The sequence below is a fragment of the Eurosta solidaginis genome, chromosome 2 (assembly GCF_040869045.1).
Source record: "Eurosta solidaginis isolate ZX-2024a chromosome 2, ASM4086904v1, whole genome shotgun sequence".
NCBI classification, from domain to species: Eukaryota; Metazoa; Arthropoda; class Insecta; order Diptera; family Tephritidae; genus Eurosta; species Eurosta solidaginis.
The window spans coordinates 291,222,136-291,248,627 of record NC_090320.1 but is presented as its reverse complement, the minus strand read 5'-3'; the positions used below and the strand labels follow the sequence as shown (position 1 = coordinate 291,248,627).

The window sequence follows — 26,492 nt, the reverse complement described above, 5'->3', positions numbered from 1 at the left end:
TTAAAAAAACACCGTTTTTGTTTTCAAAATGCTATAACTTTTTCAAAAATTGACCGTTTGGGATCATTTTTTTTTTTTAAATATGTTTTTAAATGTACTTTTCGAAAAAAAAAACAAAAAAAATTTTTAAGTTTTTTTTTTCAATTAAATAAAAAAAAAAAAATTCTCGGCCCACTCCGGGATTAGTGAGGATGATTGCAGAATTGATTGAAGTTTTTTATGAGAAAAAAAAGGGCGAAAATCGAAAAATATCGAAAAACTGAAAAATTACAAAAAAAACTTTCTTTAAAAATTCATAACTTTTTTTGAGTTGGAATAAAATTTGAAAAACTTCTGAAACACGTATTTCGTAAGCTAGAAAAAGAAGAAAAACTTTCAGCCAATTCTAAAGGGGTCGGGTTCAAAATTGGTCGAAATGGGATGGACTACCCCATATGTAACACTCCTATATTGCTAATGGCAAATGCTCGCAATGAATTTTGAATTCGAAATAAAAACAAGACAGCCTACAAAATTTTTGTGATTGTAGCAGCATAAGGCCCGGTTTTCAGTAGTTGGTTGAGCTAAGCTTAAACTAAGTTTGCTTAAACTCTAGTCAAATTTAAACTCCAGTTAAACTGCTGAGAAGTTTTTCAGTCACAGTTTAAGGCCGCCTTTTGGGGTAGGCTTTTTTGTACGGCAACATTGGTTTTTTATTATCTAGATAATTTGCAGATACGACAACAGCTGGATTTTGCTTACCCAACAAACATTTAAAAGATATTTCTCCAGCGAAATATATATCTAGTTCCGGAGGTGATATCCAGCATCATTATCTAGTTATTCTTAAACCAGATAGTTCTCAAGTTGATTGGAGAATGAAGTTGGTTCTTCAATCACTATCCAACCTTTGAGCATTTTTGTAAAATTTATAGTTCTCGATTTGATCTCCAACGTCATTAGCATTTTCAAATAATTATCCAACCTTTGAGAGATTTTGAGAAATGTACAATTCTCAAATGAATATTCAACACGTTTCTACAGTTGATGCCCAGTTGAGGTGAAGTTGAAAAAAAATCTCCAAGGTGGTACCACCAGAGCCAAAAGCCATTTATTGTGAAAAAAAACACCAATCAGGTGCAGTAGCAGTAATAAAACGTAATTTATCAAAAATAAATTATATATATTTTATTTTATATTCGTGAAAATACTGTAGTATTTGAATCTTACACTTGAGTCCAGTCAAAGAACCACAAGTTAGGAACTATCATTTTTTCAACTTAAGTAATAGCATTTTTCGCTTTATAAAAAAATCCCTCTTTTCCTGAGTACACTATGATTCTGAAGTTGTGCCACTGTTTCGTAAAGTTTTATAAAAAAGTGAAAAAATAAAAAAACAAATAAAAATGAATGTGATGGTTCCCATTTTTTTGGTTTTAATAATTTGTGCAATGATTTTTTCAACTCGAGCTGATGAGCAAGAAAATGGTAATTTGTTAAACGAATTTTTATATAAAAAAATAAGATTCATCAAAAATATAAAAAAGTAAAAACTGGTTTTTTCCAACTACACTTTTTTATTGAGTCTTGTTCGTGAAAATCCTAGTTATCATGAAAATAATGCCATACGGGTAGTTTCTTATATCTGAGTGAAGTTCATATTTTAGAAATATTTCATATGTATATCCATGATATCTCATTTTCGATATTTTACATTTGCATTTTATATTACTTATTCCATATTTTAAATTCCATATTTAATTTTCCCATAATTTTTATTGTTTGAGTTTTTTTTGCTTTTGCTCCGGCTCTGAACATGAACAGAGCATAGAATAGAGCCGTAGCATAAAAAAGTGATACAAAGCTGTTTCTGCTGTTTAACGAGCTACGACGTGTTTCAGAGCGGAGCAAATAGCAGAATTGAAAGAAGAGCAAAACAAAAAATTGAATGCTTTTAGCTATGTTGGGCGTTGTTATGCAGAAACTTGTCCGTTAGTGTTAGTGTCCCGATGCAACAACAGTAACAACGAAAACAAGAAGCTACAACAACAACAGAGAGAGATAAAAGCGTTAAATGTTTTTTGGATTGCTCTCGCTCCACTACAAATAGCATTTCGTTTAGAGTTTTTATTCTTTTATTTGCTCCGCTCTAAAACACGACGTAGCTCGTAGCAGAGCATATGACATTTTATCACTTTTTTGTACTGTGGCTCAGCTCCATGCCCTATTCTTGTTCAGGGCCGGAGCAACGGCAGAGCACATTTTTAACTGAGATAGGGTGGTTATGAAAATAGTTCAAAGATAGGCCTTCTTTATTGGACTTGGCGATTTCGAGTTAGCCGAGATAGGACGGTATTCCACTAAGGTGTGGATTTATATATACATCTTTTAAAATAAAGCCGTTAAATGTAGTTTTAATGCAATAACTCTGCACAGAAAGCTTCGATTTGAACACGGGTTTAGCATTTTAAAACTTTACTATGTGAGTAGATTAATTTCGATATAATGTAAGGGATTCAATAGTAAAATTAAATAAAATAATTTAAAAAAAATGTTTAAGTTAAACGGTTTTATTGAAAACAATACTTACATGAAATAATAAAAATACGAAAAGCTAGAAAATAATTAGGTAGGTCTTAGGTACTAGTCATCACACTCCTTATCAATCTAGGACGTTGATCAGACAATTAAATAAAAGCGTTGGGCGCGTGAAATTTCTAAAAATGTGAGGCGTAGCATAACCTGATTAAGGTTCAGTTGGTTTTACTTATGACTATCAATAGAAATATGACGCGTCCAATGCTTTTATTTAATTGTCTGATCAACGCCCTAGATTGATAAGGAGTGTGATGACTAGTACCTAGGACCTACCTAATTATTTTCTAGCTTTTCGTATTATTATTATTTCATGCAAGTATTGTTTTCAATAAAACCGTTTAACTTAAACATTTTTTTTTAATTATTTTATTTTCAAGTTTTTAGTCTTTATTTAATTGCATATTATTTCTCATTCTATTTAGTTCATTTAGTGACTCATTATTACAAGGACTCTTTCCTGACAATTTGTTACAACCTAAGTCCTCAACACATACCTTCCAAAGACTTTACTCGACTCTGCGCCACGTATGCTTGTCACTCCTCCAACTCCAAAATATTTTGATGTCACTTCTACTGGACTGTATGCAATATTTGTTCCAAATATGAGCCAAATCGGGCATCATAGGTCGCTTTCTATTTATGTATGTATTATGTGTTCCAAATATGGACCAAATCAAATAGGACCACAAATACGATTTTTGTGAATGTCTCGATCCTTGCGCCACCTAGCGGCGATTTTTTTGATAGGTCGCTTTTTATTCTTGCATTTATTATGTGTTCCAAATATGAGCCAAATCGGACCACAAATACGATTTTTGTGAATATCTCGGTCCTTGCGCCACCTAGCGGCGATTTTTTTGCACAAGTCGCTTTTTATTCTTGCATTTATTATGTGTTCCAAATATGAGCCAAATCGGACCACAAATACGATTTTTGTGAATATCTCGATCCATGCGCCACCTAGCGGCGATCTTTTTTCACAGGTCGATTTTTATTCTTGCATGTATTATGTGTTCCAAATATGAGCCAAATCTGACCACAAATGCGAATTTTGCGAATATCTCGATTCATGCGCTACCTAGCGGCGATTTTTTTCACAGGTCGCTTTTTATTCTTGCATGTATTATGTGTTCCAAATATGAGCCAAATCGGACCACAAATACGATTTTTGTGAATATCTCGATCCATGCGCCACCTAGCGGCGATCTTTTTTCACAGGTCGATTTTTATTCTTGTATGTATTATGTGTTCCAAATATGAGCCAAATCGGACCACAAATGCGAATTTTGCGAATATCTCGATCCTTGCGCCACCTAGCGGCGATTTTTTCACAGGTCGATTTCTATTCTTGCATGTATCATGTGTTCCAAATATGAGCCAAATCGGACCACAAATGCGAATTTTGCGAATATCTCGATCCTTGCGCCACCTAGCGGCGATTTTTTTCTTATTATTGAATTGTCATCGGGTTCTGAACTATATTCCAAGTTTCAAGCTTGTAGCTTATCGGGAAGTTACTTAAATTTCAATTACAAGATTCGTTCACAACGGCCGTGCATGCAGGTGGGGGGTGTTAAGGAGAAGAACACAGAAGCCAAACATGGGTGGGAGAACCCACTTTGAAATGACGGAAGGCCAAAATTCAGGCGGGACAACGTTTGCTGGATGATCTATTCTATTCTTCTTGCTGCACATTTGATATTTCATACAGTTCACAACTCATATTTCATATTTTAAAATTCATATTGCACCTTTCAAAATAAGATCTCAGAGTTCTCAGTAATTATTTATCAGTGTTTAAGTGACTGTAAAGAATTGCATACCTTGGGCTGACGGCCAAAATTCTGGTAGCAAAGGTCAAAGGTCACGAACAAACAATGTCTAGGTAAGATCTCTTAGAATTATTTAAAAATCTGAGAAATAAGTTTCACAAAAAATTTCAGACAACAAGGAATATTTATTTTTATAATAAATATATGTAAGTACTTTGCTGGCAAATTTAACCGGTTAGATAAGTTTCTATACAAGAATTACATTCGCTGTGCTGAGCGCAGCATTAACGGTAATCCGAACTATATCTGGACCTTTATCAAATCCAAACGGTTTCGTTCTTTTATTCCCACGTCAGTTTTTCTCGACGATAAAACTGCTGAAGGGCCAAATGAGGTAGCTAATTTTTTGCTGATTTTTTTAAGTCCAACTTTTCTACTGATTAGAATTCCTATTCTGCAAACTTTTCTGCGAACTTTGGCTCATACCTAAATTTTGGTTCTCTTGTATTGTCTGTTGAGGACATAGAGATGGGTCTGACTTCACTGAAGCCCTCGTCTGAGACCGACGTTGATGGCCTATCGGCGATTTTGCTAAAGAAATGCCCAGATCTCATCGAACCTCTTAAAATAATGTTTAATTTAACTCTTTCATCAGGTACTTTCATTAATGATTGGAAATTAGCACACATAGTTCCGATTTTGAAATGTGGTAAAAAGAATGATGTTCGGAACTATAGACCCATCTCGAAGACGTCGTGTTGCTACCATTGATGGTGTGTTCTCACAATCTTTCATTGCTTCTTCTGGGGTACCGCAAGGGAGCATCTTAGGCCCTCTACTATTTTTTCTGTTCATCAATGACATTAGTAGCTGCTTTTCCTTCGCAAATTTTTTACTTTATGCCGATGACCTCAAAATATTCGCCAAAGTCCAAGATGCCTCTGATGAAGCAAAGCTTCAATGCGATATCAACGCTGTTCATTCAACGTGTCTTCGTTCTCGTCTCCCTTTTAACATAAAGAAATGTTTTAAAATGACATTTGCTAAAATTTTGCATTTTCGAAATACGTCCTACCACATTTCTAATACTGTCCTTCAGAATGTTGTCGAAGTAAAGAACCTAGGAGTTTTTATCGACCCGAAACTGTCTTTTAATAAACATGTTGATTTCATCATTGCGAAGGCCTACTCTGTTCTTGGCTTTTTTCGTCGAAACTGCACCAAGTTCTCAGAACCTTATACTCTTAAAATGTTGTATATAACTTTTGTTCGCTCACACCTTGAATATGCAGTTTTTTTCTGGAGGCCGTATAACCAGGTATCAATAAAAAGAATAGAACGTATTCAAAAGGTGTTCATTAATTTCGCTTTACGGTCCCTCAAATTTGATACTCCCTTTCCACCCTATGCATCCTGTATTATGCTACTTGAGCTACAATCTCTTGAAACCCGTAGGTCAATCTTATCTATGATTTTCATGTTTAATGTTATTCATGGTACCATAGATTGTCCTTATCTTATGGAAAGGATTACTTTTAATATTCCATGGCGAAATCTTCGCGTCACCTATCCTTTTTACGGGAAAAAAGTCAAAACTAAATTTGCCAGTAATGCTCCTCTTGCAAGATCTATGGACGAATTTAATATTCTATCTCAGAGTATTTCCCTTTATTTTTCCTTTGGAAAACAAGCTTTTTTGAATATTTTACTCTCTTATTTTAAGTAGGTATGTTTTATTTTGTAACCTACACCATTGTTATTAGTCTGTAAGAAAGGTTCTTTCATTGACAGTATTGAATAAATATATAAATATATATATATTTTTTATACTCAGCTGAGCAGACCTCACAGAGTATATGAATTTTGTTCGCATAATGGTAATCCGTAACGGCATAAACTAATGGAGATAGATATAGACCTCTACATATCAAAATGATCTGGGCGAAAAAAGAAATTCATATAACCATGTCCGTCCGTCCGTCCCTAAACACGATAATTTGAGTAAATTTTGAGGTATCTTAATTAAATTTGGTATGTAAGTTTCTGGGCACTAATCTCAGATCGCCATTTAAAATGAACGAAATCGGACTATAACCACGCCCACTTTTTTGATATCGAAAATTTCGAAAAACCGAAAAAGTGCGATAATTCATTACCAAAGACGGATAAAGCGATGAAACTTGGTAGGTGGGTTGATCTTATGACGCAGAATAGAAAATTAGTAAAATTTTGGTCAATGGGCGTGGCACCACCCACGTTTAAAAGAAGGTAATTTAAAAGTTTTGTAAACTATAATTTGGCAGTCGTTGAAGATATCGTGATGAAATTTGGCAGGAACGTTACTCCTACTACTATGCAAAATCGGATGACGAACACGCCCACAAAAGTTAAATTTTAAAAAAATTTGAATATTTTTACAGCATATAAGTAAATTATGTCAACATTCAACTCCAGTAATGATATGGTGCAACAAAATACAATAATAAAAGAAAATTTCAAAATGGGCGTGCCTCCGCCCTTTTTCATTTAACTTGTCTAGAATGCTGTTAATGCCATAAGTCGAACAAAAATTTACCAATCCTTGTGGTAATAGGGTAGGGGCATAGATTCTATGACGATAACTGTTTTCTGTGAAAATGGGCGAAATCGGTTGAAGCCAAGCCCAGTTTTTAAACACAGTCGACCGTCTTTCCTTCCGCTTGGCCGTTAACACTTGAGCCTAAATCGTACTTATCGGAACTCACTTTATCTTGGTATAAAAAATGGCCGAAATGCGACTTTGACCACACCCACTTTCTCGATATCGAAAACTGTGAAAAATGAAAAAAATGCTATAATTCTATACCAAATATGAAAAAACGGATGAAACATGGTAATTGGATTGGTTTATTGATGCAAAATATAACTTTAGAAAAACCTTTGTAAAATGGGTGTGACACCTACCATATTAGGTTAGGTTGAACTGGTCGGTCCATGAGGACCTCACATAGACTGGTTGAGTCCGTAGCGTTACCAGAAGTTTGTTTTAACGACCAAAATGAAAAACCCTATCAAAAACCAGGGCCTATGTTATAAAATAACTCCGTCCTCTTGGCAAATATTAGAAGCTTCCTAGGACTTAAGCCACTTGCTGCTTCTAGATCTGACGGCTGTATCACTACTAATAGCTGGAGTCTTAGCCTGGCAAGTGCAGGGCACGAGCACAGAACGTGCTCGATCGTTTCCTCCTCCAACCCGCACTTCCCACATCTGGTATCACTGACCAAGCCAAATTTAAAGGCATGTGACGCAAGAAGGTAGTGTCCAGTCAGAATACCCGTCATGAGTCTACAGTCCTCTCTTTTTAATGATAGAAGCAACTTTGTTAGTCTAAGGTTGTAAGACCTATACATAATTTTCGACACTTCACAGCCCCGCGCTTGAACGCACGCTGTTCCCGCTTGGTCGATCGTGTGCAACTCTCGACTTTGCTTAATCTCGCCCAGTCTAATTGGGACGTCTACGGAGCAAGCTTCAAGGGAAGCGCCCTTTTTAGCTAGTTCGTCCGCTTTTTCATTCCCATCTATTCCCATATGCCCTGGGACCCAATATAGATGTATGCTTCTCCCTGTCCCGATTCTCTCCAGAGACTGCTTACACTCTAACACGCATTTAGATGCTGTGCTATGCGAGATTATTGCCTTAATTGCTGCTTGACTGTCAATATAAAAATTAACACGGTTGCAGCTTAAGCTATTCTCTTCCAGGGGTTCTACTGCTTTGGTTACGGCTAATATTTCCGCTTGGAAAACGCTACAGTAATCCGGCAGCCTGTAGGATCTGCTTAATTCCGGGTCAGCACAGTATACAGCAGATCCTACTCCTTGCACTACTTTGGAATCATCTGTGTACACATGTATCGCCTCGTCCGCCATTTGCGCACACTTGCGCCAACCGTCCACCTCTATTGTGGCCTTAAGATCTCCCTCGAAGCGCAGATAGGGAATCAGGTAGTCTGTTCGTCTTGTGATTGATGACGCTATACTAGTATGGCCATATGGCCGGCGCTTAAGCTGCCCCGAGGCACCGAGCCTGGTCGCGGTTGTTAATGCTATGTTATTTGCTACCGGGTCTACGGGTGGAATGTGCAGAATGGCATACAGTGCAGCCGTCGGGGTTGTTTTCAGGACTCCCGTAATGCTAAGCATCGATAGTCTGCATACCCCCTCTAATTTTTGAGGTATATTGGTTTTTGTGTGGCTTTCCACCAAACAAGAACTCCATAGTATAGAATAGGGCTTACAATCGCTGTAAAAACCCAATGAGAAAGAGAGGGCGATAAGCCGCACGTACACCCCAGCATTCTGTTACATACATAGAGTGCCGTTGAGGCCTTCTTGACTCTCTCCTCCACGTTGAGCTTCCATGACAGCTTACTGTCTAGGATGATTCCTAGATATTTTGTGCAAGGTTTCTCCTGTAAGGTCTCCCCTCCTAACTTAGGCCTGGTCCAATTTGGGACCTTGTACCTTGTACGATCCATCAAATAACTAATCGTTGGAAGGCACTTTCCACGTATGACAATTGCAACGTAAAGCGTAAGCCATAAATTTTACGGGTCCCTCATCGAATCGCCTGAGCAGTTGGTTGATGACCAGCGGCCACAGCAGAGGTGATAGCACCCCTCCCTGCGGCGTGCTCCTGTCCACTGATTTCGTGGCCTCGTACAATTCCCATTGTGATGTAATCTTTCTGCAATTTAACATGCAGCCGAGCCATCTGATTAAGGCAGGATGTACTTTAATGTAATTAAGACCATCCATAATCGCCCATTTTGAAACATTATTGATAGCCCCGGCAATGTCCAAGAAGACTCCTAGAGCATACTCCTTATGTTCCAGGGATTTCTCTATGCTTATTACCACCCTATGCAATGCGGTGTCTACCGAATTGCCTTTGGTATACGCATGCTGTGTTGTGGAGAGCAGCTTTTCATCCACGTTGGACTTTATGTACACATCTATCAGCCTCTCAAAGGTTTTGAGCAGAAATGTTGTTAAGCTAATGGGTCTATAATCTTTGGCATACACGTGACCGATCTTTCCCGCCTTTGGTAGGAAAGCTACTCGAGCAGTTCTCCAAGAGTGCGGTACATGATTCATCCTTATGCACCCATCGAATATTATTTTAAGCCATTCCACGACCGTCATACTTGAAACTTGTAGCTTGGCCGGGAATATACCGTGTGGGCTCGGCTATTTAAACTTAGAAAACGTTTTCACTGCCCATTCTATCTTGGTATCGGTCACCAAGCCCGGCACTACTAGCTCCGTGATCGAAGTGTGAGTGATGTCTGCTGGCTCTTCTAAACCATCTCCAGATGGGAAATGTGTGTCGAGAAGCACCTCAAGGGATTCTTCACTATTACGTGACCATTCCCCGTTCTCTTTCTTTATTAGTCCCTGGACTATGTTTCCCCTTGCTAGGACTTTTTTCAACGGTGCTGTTTCGCTGGAGCACTCTATGTCCGTACAGAAACTTTCCCACGAGTTTCTCTTCACCCTGGTAATTTCACGCTTGTAGATCCTCAGTAGATCCCTGTACTCGTCCCGGCACGCTTCGCTTTCCGCGGTCTTTGCGAGCTTAAACATTTCTTTTACCTGTCTTCTTAGAAGACTCAGCTCATTGCTCCACCATGGCGGCTTTGCCTTTCCTCTGAATATTCTTAGAGGGCAAGCTTTGTTATACGCAGTCATAAGCGTCTTTGTTAGGAATTCATTCGACTCCTCCAGTTCCTCCACATTGGCAACCTCTTTGGGTTGTCCCAATTTTGTTTCTACATGTTTCTGGAATTTAGTCCACTTCGTGGCCCTAGGGTTTCTTAAGGTTCCTCCCTTCTCTACCCTCTTTAGGGGGATGATGAAGCTGATATACGCATGGTCGGAGAAGGATGGTCTATCAAGAACCATCCAATCATACCTTGATATATCACGCTCGGAGCTCAATGTAATATCCAGAACATTGCTGGATGTTGGACCAATGTATGTAGGGACATTTCCCCTGTTGGCCATCTGCAAATTGGTTTGCAGGATGTAACAAAATAGAGATTCGCCTCTCTCGTTCGTATTTGCTCCTCCCCACGCATTGTGGTGCGCATTTGCATCTGCACCTATGACCAACCGCCCTTTGCGCCCTTCCTCCTATGGTAGCCTTTTGCACTCCATCGGTGGAACCTCCGAAGCATGGGCCATGTAGCAGGATGCCAGGATAAATGCCTGCTTATTCTTTCGCACAACGGCCACCGCTACGAGGTCCTCCGTGGTGTAATTAGGCAGCATATATGAATGCAGCTGTTTCCTTACCATTACTACAGCTCGCACCCGTCCTTCCGTTTGCGCGTAGCAAACACCAAACCCGCGCGCGCTAAGTCCAGAAACCTTTCCTCCCGATGGGAGCCACGGCTCCTGGATCAGCGCCACGTCAAACGAACCCTCCTCAAGGGTTAGGAGGAATTCGCTCGACGCCACTTTACTGTGTTGGAGGTTTATCTGTATGACTCGCAGCACCATTGGGCTGTTTGCCCCCTCCAGCACCTTCGTCGTGACGTCGTCGTCCTCCCCTTGCCCTTTTGGTTTAGAGTATCCGAGGCCCCCTTCAGCCTCTCGTGACTGTTGTGCCGGGTGTTCCTCTGTGCGAGTCACAGCACCATTTGGCGGTTGGTCCTCTTCTAGCACGTTCGTGGTGACGTCGGGGACCTCCACCTGTCTTTTTTCCCTTAGTCTTTTGAGGTCCTTTTCGACTTCGCCCACCTCTAGCGTGTTAGGGTTTTTATCCTCGGGACTTCTTTTCCTGAGTCGCATGTAAATTTTGCCAGTGCCAAAGGGCATTTTGCCAAGCTGCGTGTACAAAATATCCTCCGCCTGCTTGTTTATTTGGAAGATGTAGAACTGACCATCCTCGGTAGGCCGAGATACAGTAAGTACCTTCCAATCCTGGGTCGGCATGTTCGGATTCTGATTCTGCAGAAGTCGCAATGTATCCTGCGACTTCATCACGCATGGTATCCATACCTTAACTTTTGGTACCGTGGGGATTTGCGCTTTATCCACCACCTCAAACCACGCGTTCGTGCCTTGCCTTTGGAGGTTTGGAACCACTTCCTCCAGCCACCGCAAGCTCGCGATGTTGTCGCACGCTATCATCTTCACAACATTATTACATCCCCCGAATCAAAGGTTGGAAGGAGCTTACTTGGTTGTTCCTGCATCATCTTAAGCATTAAGCTAATAAGCTCCCTTTCCACAGATCTCCACCTTCCAGTAGTCATTTGTCCGAAAGGACTGCTACGATCAACCAGCGCCACAGTCAGTGACTGCTTTGCCACATCAGTCATCTTCTCGGGAAAAGCCGGAGCCTTACTGTTATCTCCCTTTGGCACCTCCGAGAAAGCCGGAGTCTCAGCGTTAACTCCCTTTAGCATCTCCGAGAAAGCCGGAGTCTTAGCGTTATCTCACTTTGGCTTATCTCCTACTTCCGTAGTTGAAACTTCCCTCTGACTCGCAGCTTTCGAGGTAGTTGCCACCTCGCTATTGGGGCCCATCTGTCTTACAGCTTTGGGTCTACTTGTCTTGTCTATGCGACTACCTTGCCTCGCGGCTCTAGGACTGGGACCTTTCTGCCTCTTGAAAGCAGGTTTGTGTCCTTCCGCCGAACGTTGCCTCTTCATTTGACGCTTCTTCCTCCTCATACCGGTTGCAGAACCGAGGGTTTCTACCAGCAAACCTTTTGAACTGCCTTCTGCCTATTTCTACCGCCTAATGGGCCCATTCCAAGCGCTCGATCTCCACTTCTGTTGGGTCGACCACTGCCCCCAAGCGTTGTACAATTCTTAGTGCTGCACGGTACTGCGAGAGAGCTCTTTTACTTCCTCTCCTCCATACCTTTCTCCACTCTTCTACTCCGTTTTCATTTGTGTGCTTCTCCAACACGGAGTTTATTGAATCAGCACTACTCTCGCTCCCCGAGTCCGACGCATCGCTTAATTCGTATTTGTCGTCCTTGGATTGCGAGTCAGTCCTCCTCTTTACATCGTCCTTATTACAATCAGGTAATGAGTCGTTCATCTTGGTCGTACGACCACCTGCCCGACAAGGCGGGCTCAGCGGTCCAGTATTATATACGGGGAAAGAACCGTCAGCCACAGCAGCGCCCCTTACTGTGGTAAGGCCATAAATACTTCCCGAGCCGGCCCGGTATCGGGAAGGCTCCGTTCGAATACATCCGAATTTATCCCCTGGCTGCAAATCGTCCAATAGGCACGGTCCGCATAACACCCTGGATTAGGCGGTTGGCAGTTCTTGGTCACCGATATCCCGCCGCCCTCTTATGCGGCGAAAAGGTGTAGATGTCAGTCCTAAACAGCTCCGCCTCATAGTCGGGCGCTTTGGAGATCGGCTAAGCCCTCACACCAACGACAAGGTGCCTACACTACGACAAGGTGTCTACCCATATTAAGTAGAAGAAAATGAAAAAATTATGCAGGGCAAAATTAAAAGCCCTTGGAATCTTGGCAAGAATACTGTTCGTGGTATTACATATATAAATAAATTAGCGGTACCCGACAGATGGTGTTCTGGGCACCCTGGTCCACATTTTGGTCGATATCTCGAAAACGCCTTCACATATACAACTAAGGGGCACTCGCTTTTAAAACACTCATTAATATCTTTGATATGGGCATCAAATCAAAGATGTACAAACACATTCTAGAGTCAGCACTGGTCCACCTTTATGGCGATATCTCGAAAATGCGTCCACCTATAGATCTAAGGCACACTCCCTTTTAAAATACTCATTAACACCATTCATTTCATGCCCATATCGTACAAACACATTCTAACGTCACCCCTTGCCCACCTTTATGGCGATATCTCGAAAATGCGTCCACTTATAGAACTAAGGCCCACTCCCTTTTAAAATAGTCATTAACACCATTCATTTCATACCCATATCGTACAAACACATTATAAAGTCACCCCTGGCCCACCTTTATGGCGATATCTCGAAAAGACGTCCACCTATAGAACTAAGGCCCACTCCCTTTTAAAATACTCACTAACACCTTTCATTTGATACCCATGTCATACAGACACATTCCAGGGTTACCCTAGGTTCATTTTCTCACATAGTGATTTTCCCTTATTTTGTCTCCAAAACTCTCAGCTGAGTATGTAATGTTCGGTTACACCCGAACTTAGCCTACCTTACTTGTTTTATTTTAAATTTTTACAACGTTTTAAATTTGTGCGCAAAATGTTTCAGTGTTGTGTGCGGAATGCGGTCGATCGACTTTACCCAAATGTGAAAACATGGAGGATATAACATTGGATAATATAATTCAATGCAAAGAAAGTTCTTGCGAGCTTGCTATATGTGAGTGAAGATTTAGCTTAAGGGCCAAATTTTGTATCACGCCGTGAGACTAGTAAAAATTTCACAAATCCAATTAGGTTTACGGTGATTGAATGCTCGTTCATACGAATTTTGAATCATACGAAAAAAATGACTAGTAGCCTCGCGTTGCGTTTTACATAATTTTCCCCTTAAGAAGAAAGCTTTTTAACGGTTCCATAACTACTTTTCATTTTTATATTTTGTTTTATATTCTTTTAAAGTCACTGATGGTGAGACTGACAATATGTGTATACTGAATGCCAACAATCCGCATAGTCAATTTCCGGCATCAAAGTATACCACCGTAACGACTGTACTACAGGTACCATTAGCTTTACAGATGGTTACAATAGCTGCAGACACAGCAGAAGCAGAAGTTGGTGGAACCGAAGCGGATATGATTGGGATTACCACAGAGCAAAGTCAACCTGAAACAGTGACGATTGAAACAAATGAAATTAATGAAGAACCAAGTGCTGATCGTAAAGAAACATCCACAGAGAATTTGAGTGATTCGCAGCCGCCGGAATCAGAGCAAAAGTCAAAACAAGGGGAAGCAGATACAAATGTTAACACAGTAACAGAAGAAAGTCAACCAAAAGTGGATGAAGTTGAAGATTTAGCACAAAACGCAGAGCAGAATAAAACGGAAGAGGCTACAGCAGAAGAGAAACCAGCTCAAGAAGATAAAGACCCTGTGAAAGATAGTGCAGAAGAAGTTGCTAGTGTAAATGGAAATACAGGGCCTTTAGCACCTAGTACTGGCGAGGAATTTGAGGAGATAGAATCGATTCCAACAGTAGTAGCTGTGGATGTAGAGCAAGGCTCACCAGACTATCCTGCTGATGCACCAGCTCTGGGTGATGGGAAAGAAGAGGAAGTTGTAAACAAATTATCCAAACCAGTAGAAGTAAATGAATCAGCGAATGAAGGGCACAATGCCGTCCCTATGGCCCAACAAAATACAATTGACTCTCAGGATAAAGAAGTCTTAGACAAAAATAAAAAGGAGATATCGACAGGAAATATGGAACCGAATTCCATTAGTGGAAGCGAAGCTAAAGTTACATATAACAGTGATAAGCCAGAGCTTGTGGGTGATAAAGCGGGAGGGCATCTCAATGGCAGTGTAACACAAAACTCAGAATGTGATGAAGGTATAACTACAACAAATTCAGCACCAACTATGGCTAATACATCGCTACAGCAAATTTTAACATGTTACTCTTGTGCAAGCACGACGGATACAGAATGCTCGATGGGGCCGGGAAAGCCGATCAATTGTCCGGCAATGGTGGATAAACCAAATGGATGCTATACGCTCTATAAGGGTAAGAAAATCTGTCACCACTAGATTTTTCCTTAATTCCTGTGGTCCTCAGCTTAGTTTTGTGAGCTTTTTTTCCATGATTTCCTCATAACGAAATGGAGGGGTCCCAGGGAAACCAGGTTTGCAATATAGGCAAAGTATGTCATAACCTTTGCACCCCTTATGTTGAGTTTTGTATTTGCCAGAACGTGATTTACAGTAATGGGTGGTGAGATTATCCAATCTTAAGGAAGGTTTGCCTCTACAAAGATGGTCACTGCTCCCTTTTTCTAAACTGATATGTATCTCGAAATGCATCCTGGCTTCACATGGTCTCACTAAATATATCGCAAATAAGTTCTAAAATTATTTTGAATTTCTGTGGGGAGGCTTTAATCACCTGAGAAAATTTTGTCAGTCTGCAAGTATGTATTTCCACCTGACTGCCAAATTCAGCTTATAGAAAGTTTGTCGGCATTGTCAATCTCATCCTTGGCGATTTATTTGCTTTCTACTGTAGTCCTCTAGATACTGCCATGGTATCCATAGAGGGCTGACACAAGGTCAACGGTCATAATATCAATTGACCTTATGACCACTTCAAATGGCCAGAAAGTCAATTGAAGTTATATCATATGAAATGGCCACAACATCACGTCTTTGTTGCTAAGTATGTTCGTAATTCCACTTTGAAGTATGTGATATAAACTGTGTAGAGGGCCAATTAATGGTGATTTATAACCATAAAACCATAACCAGATAAAACAGCTGATCGAATCTTATGGAAATCAGTGTAATCGATTAATGGTGCCATAGCGCTAACCCCATAAACATACCATAGCCAACCAATTGGTTTTTGGTTTCTCGCCAAATCCATAACCTAAAAATATTTGAGTTGGTGAATTTAATAACTTTTTGCAGATTTTATTCATTGCTTTGGATACGTTATGCCTAAGGGACTTATTTTTTGTGGAATATGTATGTTTGTAATTTATTGCGTTTACTTCATTTTTATGAAATTTTCACGATTTTTAGGTTAAGGCACCATTAATCGATCACATGGAGATGGGTATGGTTACGACTATGGTGTTAGGGTTAAGGAAGTTTAATTAGCCCTTAAGTTATCAGAGATACAATTTTTAAAATTCTGAAAAAAACATTGCCACCACGACGAAAATATGTTTTGAAAATTGTATTTGCTTTATGGGGTATTTTTATTCAACTATCAATTTTATTCAAAACCAAAAAAAAAACATATTTAATGAATTCTGATGTTTTTTTTTATTTTAGCTGATACCAATATCACAACACGCGGCTGCATTTCGGAACTTACCGATGCTGGTTTAAGGTATTGCCAGATCAAAGTAAAACAATGCATTTTGTGTCATGAAAAGAATTGTAATAATCTTTTAGCGCCATCGGTTGCTACTCAAGGTAGTCCTTTAGCTAGTCTCTGGCTGGGGATTGGCAGTTTTATATGCCTGAAACTTTTGTCATAAACTAAGAAACTTTCCTGCTTCATTTAACTAGTAGTAAGTAATACCGTATAAATATAAACACAAATTTAGATCACACACATTTTTAATGTTGTATAAAGTATTGTTTATTTACACTTTTATTATAAGAACTTTTTAAAATAAATATACGGTTTCAATTAGATTTCTAATAAAATTCTTGATTGTGAAAATAGTTTTGTGTTCTTTTGTCTTTTCTTCGACTTGTTCGACCTCACAAGTTCGATTCACCAAAAACAAAAACCCTTCCCGTTTCCGAACATTTCCAGGTATAGTTTGTTTTTTTGACTAAATCTTGAAATTTTCAAGAAGTTGGGTCTTTGCTTGAAACTGTGCGAAGTTAAAAATCTATATCTAACTGCAATTAATTTAATTAAAAAAATAAAAATTAAACCAGTTCCCTTATTTAAGACGCCACAAGATGAAAAGGCCGAAAACTAGTAGTCCATTTGTTAAGATCAAATTTCTTGCTGCATTATTTAGATTTTTAGTGTTACAATTTGCGCCATCACAGACATAGCACAACTCGTTGTTAGTATTATTGCAAGTATATTGATCTCTGACTTCCAAGTCAATGAAGCAACCACGTATAACCAAACCATCATCTGTAAAAGAAAGTTTAATAGGGGCATCAAAATAAAATTGCCATCATTAATTGGCGCTTAAGAATCCAGGCGATTGGTAGTAGCACCAAGAGAGAGCCAATATTCCTAGACTTGTCCCTGCCAACTATACCAGCATTAATTTTCCTAACTTTATACCTGTTCCACGGCTGAAGGGAAGTCCTCGACCTTACTCTATCCACAAAAAATGGTTCAGAAGTGGTGCCAAACTGAAGGGTTTCTGACAGAACATTGCTAAGAAACCACTACTTGATCTTCTTCGACTTGGGGTATGAAGACCACCGCGCTCTCCGCGAAAGGAACCTGAGAAGAATCAAATGGGACAGTCAAATCGGTAAAATTAAGGGAGTCCCAAACTGACACCACCTGCTCTCAAGAGCTCGATGGTGCAGTAGACAAAATGAAGTATGCGCTTGCAATTTTATATGCAAAATTCTCTACTTAATGGAACTGGGAGTTTAGTCTAATAGCGAGAAATACATTCATGACTAGTCTAAAGAGCTACAAGAAAGCAGCAAGGGCAAGTCCGACTTTTAAAAGTCCTTCTGCTTTTTAATGAGCATTCCAATTAGGCCGCAAGGTTGAGCAAGATCATCTGCTAAGAACACGCAAATGACTACGTTGCGAGCAAGGTGGACGTACTCATCGAAGGGCCCCTTTTACATCCTATTAAAAACCTTTCCTTGACTGCAACCAAAGGTAATCATCAAAAATGTACCATCTTCTTCCCTAAAAAATCGCCAGGTGGTATAACCCTGGTTGTGCGGCAGAAACTAGGCCGTAAAATGGTCCTCTGGCTAGAAAGGGGAGAATTAAGGCAATATTCCAAAACAAGAAAGGCGAACTCAGACTCTTCAGACTGAAGACTCTGCAACGGATTTTGAATTTCTACAGACGATCAATAATAAGAGGTCGATCTCCCTCAAATGTACAGCTCGCGTAAATTAAAAGAAAATCTACCAAAATTGCCTTTCAAGAACTAAAAGGTACAGTTGCAACACACCTTGGCCTCCATAAGGTTGGAGTAAACTGGCACTAACTCGGATGGCCGCAATCCATGTTGGAGAACAGAAGCTTCCATGGGTTCGGTAATAGCAACCCGAGCGGTACTTCGGAAGGTACCCGCCTTGATTGCCAAAAATGGGCTTCACTCAGTATTAAAACAAAAGTACTACAATATCCACTACCTTTAACTGCATCATTGAAAAAAGCTGGGTATGAAACCAAAGATAACGATGTGCCTATACATAGTTGTCTTAAGTCCCATATAATGTACTGTGCGATAGTATGGTAGCATGCCCTATATAAGCAATCAAATATCTAAAACAACTGATCGGCTTTGCTGAGTAGCGGCCAAGCCTTCATATTTTGTCACTGCAACAAGATCAGCCTTAAGACTTAAGGAGTCTGAGCGCAGGAACGAAAAGTGGTACCTTGAACGGGCTTCCGTGATAGGACACAACATCAGGCTACCTCCGGTCTTCCCTGAATTTTAGCTGAAACTTTGAGGTCCGTTTCAATTCATTCATAGACAAATTTCGACTAATCCTGCAAAGATGATGTAGTATCACTCTATTTAGATGGGCCAAAATGGACTGTAGTGTAGGAGCCGGGTTTTTCTCGGACCAGGTGGTACTGCCCATCAATCTCCCAAACTCAGCTAGCACATTTCAAGCTGCAACGAAACGGACATTCGTGTGCAATCAAATTTGTGTTAGCTGGCCTAAAAGAAATGTCTAATTGCTCTAAAATAGGTGCAAAGAGTTTATAGGCCAAACTAATTGGTTTGAGCAAAACAGCAATCAATGAACAACAACTAACTTTCAGACCCCTAAATTAGTATCAATCACTCAATTAGCAAAAATACTCACTCCAAACTCCAGCAAAGCATTTAGCGTCCGCATCTGATTCCACCACATGTCTGCATTTTCCACCGTCCATACCTTTACTCTCATTCAGACAACCTGCGTAATTGTCGCTACGGCATTGGATACAAGTAAAGTTCTTAGCATCGACATTATTGCAACCATTCGAATTTGTGCACACAGTGCAATTTTTACCGTCCGCACAAGCCGTTTGACTTGCTTCATCTAGATCATAGAAACAGCCACGCGTCACCACCTCATTCTCATCAGTACGCGTATAACATTTCGGTTCAGCTGAGTATACGATTTTCTTCTCACAACTTTTGGCATTACTTGCCGATTGTCCCCAAGCGCATTTGGCATTATCTTTGCTGATGCATGCGATACACCGCAGGGGTTGATCAATCTTATAACTCCAATCATTACAATTATTTGTATCGCAAGCTCTGCAGTTAGTATCATCCAATTTCGCGCATTTATTCGTTGGACCTGGATCCGAAGTGCAACCACGTGTTATATGCTCTGCATCACTACCATACATATAACATTTGTCATTCTCTACGTGTAACAGGCATGAGAGCGCTGCATTCGTTGTAGTAGCGCTGCTGCAGTTTGAATCTGTTTCCTTACATTGATGACAATATAGACGATCTGTTGGGAATACGCCAACATTGCAAATACTACCGCCACACATTTTACATTTTTTATCATCTGTACACTTCTTTGCAAAGTCATCCGTGACGCAGCCTCTCTCAGTTTTACTCTCTAAAACGCTGATCATACATTTGGTGTCGGCCTTGGCGCAAATCGCATTTTTAACATCCGTTGCTTCGGTTTGCGCACATTTCGGATCGTTTGATGAGTCACAGGTTTTACATATGTTGTTATTGTTGCAATTGTCGGTATCACAAGTGACACAGGTTTCCTGTTTGCACTCTGTGGTATTCAAAAAACAGCCGCGTGAAACAGTACCGTTATCTGTAAATAGCAGAAGCAGGTTAGAAGTATTATGGATAACGCTTGACTGATTATTAAAAGATCTGTAGGGAGAAGAGCTTATGGTGTTAGAGCCTGTGCTGTGGAATTCGCACTGGCATTCGCAGAGCATTAGCATTAGGTGGTGAGTTAGTAGTGAGAGAATATTTCTTACATACTACGTACCGCCATTAAGATACTATACTGTTCTAACGAGCATTGAAGAAAGGGAATAGGATAGAAGTGGTAGGAGGAGCAAAAAGAGGCAGAAAGGAGAAGATAAAGAGCGAATAAAGGGTGCGTAAAGGGAGGACGGAAGAGTCAGTAAAAGAAGGTGAGTAAGTAAAAGAGAAGGAGAAAAAGAAAGGGAGGAAGAAGAGAAGAGAGGGAGATAGCGGGTGAAGAATCAGGAAATCAAGAAAGAGAGATAGAAAAAGGAAGAGAAAGAGAGCAAGCAAAGATGAACAGAATCTAGAAATTTAACGAAGGAAATGGAGTGGGTAAGAGATGTCAAAAGAAATGGTAAAGGTAAAGGTTTATATAATTAGAGGAGTGAGATAGGTGAAAGGTTGGAGAAAGGATGGCGGGTGGAGGAAGGAAAATGGAAAGTTAGCTACAGGGAACTGGAGGAGTGGAGCATTACTAGAAGCATAACTAGAGGAAGAAAAGGAAGAGCAACAACAAGAGCAAGACTGTAAAAAAAGGGGTGAGAGATAGCGAGTCAGGGTTTGCATTAGGTTATTCACGTATCGAACAATCACCGACAAAATGTCTTAAGCGGATGAAATAAAATTTCACATAGAAGGTTGAAAACCAACCCAACGGGTTGAAGAATAAAGGTTGAAAACGGTTTTAGAAAATTGAAAATTTTAGCTCGATTTCGGATTGACGTAGCTGGTATTCAGCGACATTCAGGATTTTAACTTAAATTCATTTTTATTTTAATTTGGTTTTAATTATCATATATATTATTTCTAATTGCTGTTTTTATGTACGGGTCCCTCTTATTTGGAATCCAAATCTATAAATAAAATTTTGGTTGTAAAGATGGAGATTCGTGCTATTAGCAAGCTTTGGGCAATTTTGGTCGTAGTACTTTTGTTTAGCTGAATTATATTAAAATAATTTGTTAAAAATAAACGATTGTGATCACACAAAGAAATCTATTTGTACTATGGCACTATAGAATATTTGCACTGCATTACCGGCAGTTGCTACCATACGCTAGATGGCAGCGACTGTAAGTTTTAATTGATTGATAGATCAGCTGATTTCTGTTGATATTTGATTAGAGACGTTTATGTTTGTTGCGCAAGAAGCGCACGGGTCCGGCTCGTTATATCAATTTGTTGTCTTCAAGACCAAGTTTGTTATTTTTGTAAAATGTATATTTTACAAGTTATATTATATTTAATTGTTATACATAGAAAACCAGTAAATCAGAAAAAAACAAAGTTCATAGACCGTATAGCCGACTATTTCAAAATCCATGACGGTTTATCATCAGCGATCCACACATTGAAGGCTTGACCTTTAGCGCATCAGGCCATCAATGCACCTTGCAAGTTTCTATGTATGTATAACCCGTTTTCTACTGTATGTTGTTTTTACTCTTAATTTGATTTTAAGAAAATTGATTGAACATCGCTTCGGGATTGTGTCCAAAACCCAATATCTATAAATAGAACATAAGCAAAAACAATAGCAGTTTCTTTGAAACCGCCTTACCAACAAGCATAACTTAACACATGTTTGCATACAAAGTATGTAATGTGCGAAAGAATAAAATATACAAAGAAGGCAATTGAATAAAGTTTACAACAACTAAGGCATGACGTAGCTGAATGCGTTTGAAATACTTCAACCATCGTAGGAGTGCGGGTTCAAATCTCACTCCCGGAAGAAGAAGAGATTTACAAGGTATAATCGAAACAGCTGCCGCCTTGTCAATGAGTGCTAATTTTATTAAACTTGTCGCGTTCTTATTATTAAGTATACAGCTGTATATGTATATGTATTAGGGATGTAGCAGAATTGAGTTTACCGCAACCGGAATGGCAACTTACAAATTTGCTTCATCGGAATAGGAATGGAAACCGAAATGGAACGTGAAAGCAGGGTTCAAAGAACACATACTATAAAGGAGATTCAAGAGGATAAAGAATTGAACAATACAATCGAATTTCGTTTAACATTCAAATCCAAACAGCCGGAATCGATTGGAAAGTTCTATCAAATTGTTGCTCTCTTACATCCCTAATAAATATGATAACGCATTCTAATATTTATCAATACATATTTGTCACCTCATAAAATGCCAATTTATTGCTTTAGATAAGCTCATAAATCCCTCAAATATTGATAAAATCATATGTATATGGGGTATTCCATCCCATTTCCATAAATTTTGAACCCGACCCCTTTAGAATTGGCTGAAAGTTTTTCTTCTTTTTCTAGCTTACGAAAGACGTTTTTCAGAAGTTTTTCAAATTTTTTCATCCAACTCCAAAAAAGTTAAAAAAACACCGTTTTTGTTTTCAAAATGCTATAACTTTTTCAAAAATTGACCGTTTGGGATCATTTTTTTTTTTAAATATGTTCTTAAATGTACTTTTCGAAAAAAAAACAAAAAAAATGTTTAAGTTTTTTTTTTCAATTAAATAAAAAAAAAAAAATTCTCGGCCCACTCCGGGATTAGTGAGGATGATTGCAGAATTGATTGAAGTTTTTTATGAGAAAAAAAAGGGCGAAAATCGAAAAATCTCGAAAAACTGAAAAATTACAAAAAAAACTTTCTTTAAAAATTCATAACTTTTTTTGAGTTGGAATAAAATTTGAAAAACTTCTGAAACACGTATTTCGTAAGCTAGAAAAAGAAGAAAAACTTTCAGCCAATTCTAAAGGGGTCGGGTTCAAAATTGGTCGAAATGGGATGGAATACCCCATATGTAACACTCCTATATTGCTAATGGCAAATGCTCGCAATGAATTTTGAATTCGAAATAAAAACAAGACAGCCTACAAAATTTTTGTGATTGTAGCAGCATAAGGCGCGGTTTTCAGTAGTTGGTTGAGCTAAGCTTAAACTAAGTTTGCTTAAACTCTAGTCAAATTTAAACTCCAGTTAAACTGCTGAGAAGTTTTTCAGTCACAGTTTAAGGCCGCCTTTTGGGGTAGGCTTTTTTGTACGGCAACATTGGTTTTTTATTATCTAGATAATTTGCAGATACGACAACAGCTGGATTTTGCTTACCCAACAAACATTTAAAAGATATTTCTCCAGCGAAATATATATATAGTTCCGGAGGTGATATCCAGCATCATTATCTAGTTATTCTTAAACCAGATAGTTCTCAAGTTGATTGGAGAAAGAAGTTGGTTCTTCAATCACTATCCAACCTTTGAGCATTTTTGTAAAATTTATAGTTCTCGATTTGATCTCCAACGTCATTAGCATTTTCAAATAATTACCCAACCTTTGAGAGATTTTGAGAAATGTACAATTCTCAAATGAATATTCAACACGTTTCTACAGTTGATGCCCAGTTGAGGTGAAGTTGAAAAAAAATCTCCAAGGTGGTACCACCAGAGCCAAAAGCCATTTATTGTGAAAAAAAAACACCAATCAGGTGCAGTAGCAGTAATAAAGCGTAATTTATCAAAAATAAATTATATATATTTTATTTTATATTCGTGAAAATACTGTAGTATTTGAATCTTACACTTGAGTCCAGTCAAAGAACCACAAGTTAGGAACTATCATTTTTTCAACTTAAGTAATAGCATTTTTCGCTTTATAAAAAAATCCCTCTTTTCCTGAGTACACTATGATTCTCAAGTTGTGCCACTGTTTCGTAAAAACTCTTGAGATTTTAGAGGTATGCTAGTTATCAACATGAGCTCTAATGGTACTCAAGCCCAAATGCTTGTTGGGTATATTCGACGCCATTTCGAACGAACGCAAATAACTGATAAGTTAACTAGAGTTTAACCCTGTCAGATTGGCCGCTTAACCTCAGTTTATACTTCAGTTAAAGTAGACTGAAAAACTGCAAAATAACTTCAAGCGCAGTTTAACTGATAAGCTGAGTTGAACTTGTATTGAAAAACACGGCCTAAGTAAACCAAGACAAGACAAAAAATCTAAATTTCGGACATTCGACTATTGAATACCAAAATAAAAACATTTAAACAACAATATATCGACACTCTGATGTTTGCGAGTGAACCTAGCCTTTTGTAGCAATATAGGAGTATTACATATATAGATAAAAGGCACTTTGCTATAGAATTGAAATTGATAATACTTCTTCCTCATATTTTTATTACATATTTACCGTTAATTTTTGTATAGCATGATTTGGCCCCATCGGCACATTTTTCCCCGTCAGTAGGAACATTTCTTAAGCAATCTTCCGTTCCGGCACATTTAATGCAGGAGCTTACATCTTAAAAAAGAAAGACGAAAATTAAGTGCATATAAAATTTTTGACGCTTCAGGAAGTTTTTTTTTGGTTTCAATTAAATATTTAATTAAAATTACCTGCATATATGCAGTCAATAAGCATAAAAGTGACAGTGAAAGCAATAAACCATTTAAATTTATGCGCCAACATGCTGCAGGCACCTTTTTTCTTTTTATTCAATATAAAATGTTTTAGGCAATGTAATTTTTATATTATTTTCTCGTCTGCTTGCAATTTTAATTCTACGCTAAACACTTTGTTTATTTCCACTTTATTCTGTTAACTGCCATTCACATGCAACTCAATTTAACTTCTGAAGTGCGCCCTTTTCAAATAATTTCAATGTAGGTACCTAGCCAAGCGTAATCTTATCACACCTTTTGCGTTATCATATCAATACTTAGTAGTGGCAAAACAATTGAAAATGATGAATGATGATGAATGATTGACAATACAAGGCGGAGGCGATTGTAAAAAATTATTTTCCATTAGTTTATAATTTTGTAATCGCCAGCACTGTGCACATTGAAATTGCAGCTGAGTTCCAATGAACACTGATCCATATCCTGATAAAATTTTAACATGCATATGCGCAACAGCGTCCTGACATTTATGTTAATACTAGTTATTCGTTGGATATATTTTGTTTATACCCAGCTGCACTTGTACACAGGGTATTATAACTTTGATTGGATAACGGTTGGTTGCACAGGTATAAAGGAATCGAGATAGACTTCCATATATCAAAATCATCAGTATCGAAAAAAAAAAATTTGATGTAGCCATGTCCGTCCGTCCATCCGTCTATCCGTTAACACGATAACTTGATATCTTCACCAAATTTGGTGCACGAGCTTATCTACACCCAGAATATATTGGTATTGAAAATGGGCGAAATCGGATGATAACCACGCCTACTTTTTATATAAATAACATTTTGGAAAACACAAAAAACCTGATTATTTAGTAAATAATACAGCTAGAATGTTGAAATTTGACGTGTGGACTGATATTGAGACTCTTGATAAAAATTTGTTTAAAATGGGCGTGGCAACGCCCGCTTTTGATAAAATCAATTTTACAAATATTATTAATAATAAATCAAAAATCATTAAACCTATCGCAACAAAATTCGGTAGAGAAAGGTTGCCTTTACTGTAAGGAGAGAGTGATTTTATAGCAATCCAGAGCTGGATAGCTCATTGGAACGCCCTTATTTTATTATGCTCAGAACAGGGAGTGTTGTGTGCATCGAAAAAATTAAAGTTTCATACCAGCAGGAAAATTATTTACAAAATAGCAGTGTCCTGCAGGATTTAAATGTCGCTTAAATCGTATTGGCATTAACCGCCATGAACTATTTCAGTTTCAGTCACTGAATTATTGGTCTATTTAAGCCACATTGGGGCTAGTTTTATTTCTATCCAAAATATTTGTACTGATATTTCTTTGGTAATAGGGGGACTCATGTAACCGTATAAATGCCTTATAAAGTGTGTAAACGTATAAATTTATCTAGTGCGTAAACGAGCTGTCAAATTTTGTATGAAAAATCATTTACACAATTTGTATAAATTTACGCGCACATTTCATTGTGTAAACGCGGTAAACTCAAAGGAATGCAACCTTGCAGACATTACTGCAGGAATTTTCATCAAAAATCTCCAACATCAGCAAGTAAAGGCGTTTTAGTTTTGATTTTTCACTTAATCTTGGCATTCTTTAATTTGTATAACAATCAAAAAAAATGTGTTTGGCAATAATACAGCTGATAAACAATCAAGTTTATCAAGAGTATTACTAGGTGCGTTCATATAACAGCGTGTGTAAATGGATATAATTTTACACCTTATAAGTTTATATTCTTTCATGAGTCCCCCTAATGCCTATAAAAACAGATGATTGGATGATAGGATTCATAAAAAAATCTCAAAATTAATAGTTACGTTCCAATGACGC

The 26,492-nt window shown here is 38.5% G+C and overlaps 2 protein-coding genes across 2 annotated transcripts; one reads left to right on the top strand and one right to left on the bottom strand.

Annotated features, from left to right (window-relative positions):
* Positions 1–1,398: 1,398 nt before the first annotated feature.
* Positions 1,399–16,726, top strand: LOC137241182 (retinitis pigmentosa 1-like 1 protein). Its single transcript, XM_067768501.1, has 4 exons — positions 1,399–1,467; positions 13,650–13,760; positions 14,003–15,112; positions 16,381–16,726. Exons 1-4 carry the CDS (start codon positions 1,431–1,433, stop codon positions 16,587–16,589), a joined length of 1,467 nt encoding a protein of 488 aa, XP_067624602.1. The 5' UTR covers positions 1,399–1,430; the 3' UTR covers positions 16,590–16,726.
* On the bottom strand, positions 16,654–24,856 carry LOC137241183 (G surface protein, allelic form 168-like). The gene is made up of 4 exons (XM_067768502.1): positions 24,611–24,856; positions 24,405–24,515; positions 19,099–20,070; positions 16,654–17,209 (listed from the first exon to the last, which is right to left on the bottom strand). The coding sequence occupies exons 1-4, from the start codon at positions 24,681–24,683 to the stop codon at positions 17,007–17,009; spliced, it is 1,359 nt and encodes a 452-aa protein (XP_067624603.1). The 5' UTR covers positions 24,684–24,856; the 3' UTR covers positions 16,654–17,006.
* Positions 24,857–26,492: the final 1,636 nt, after the last annotated feature.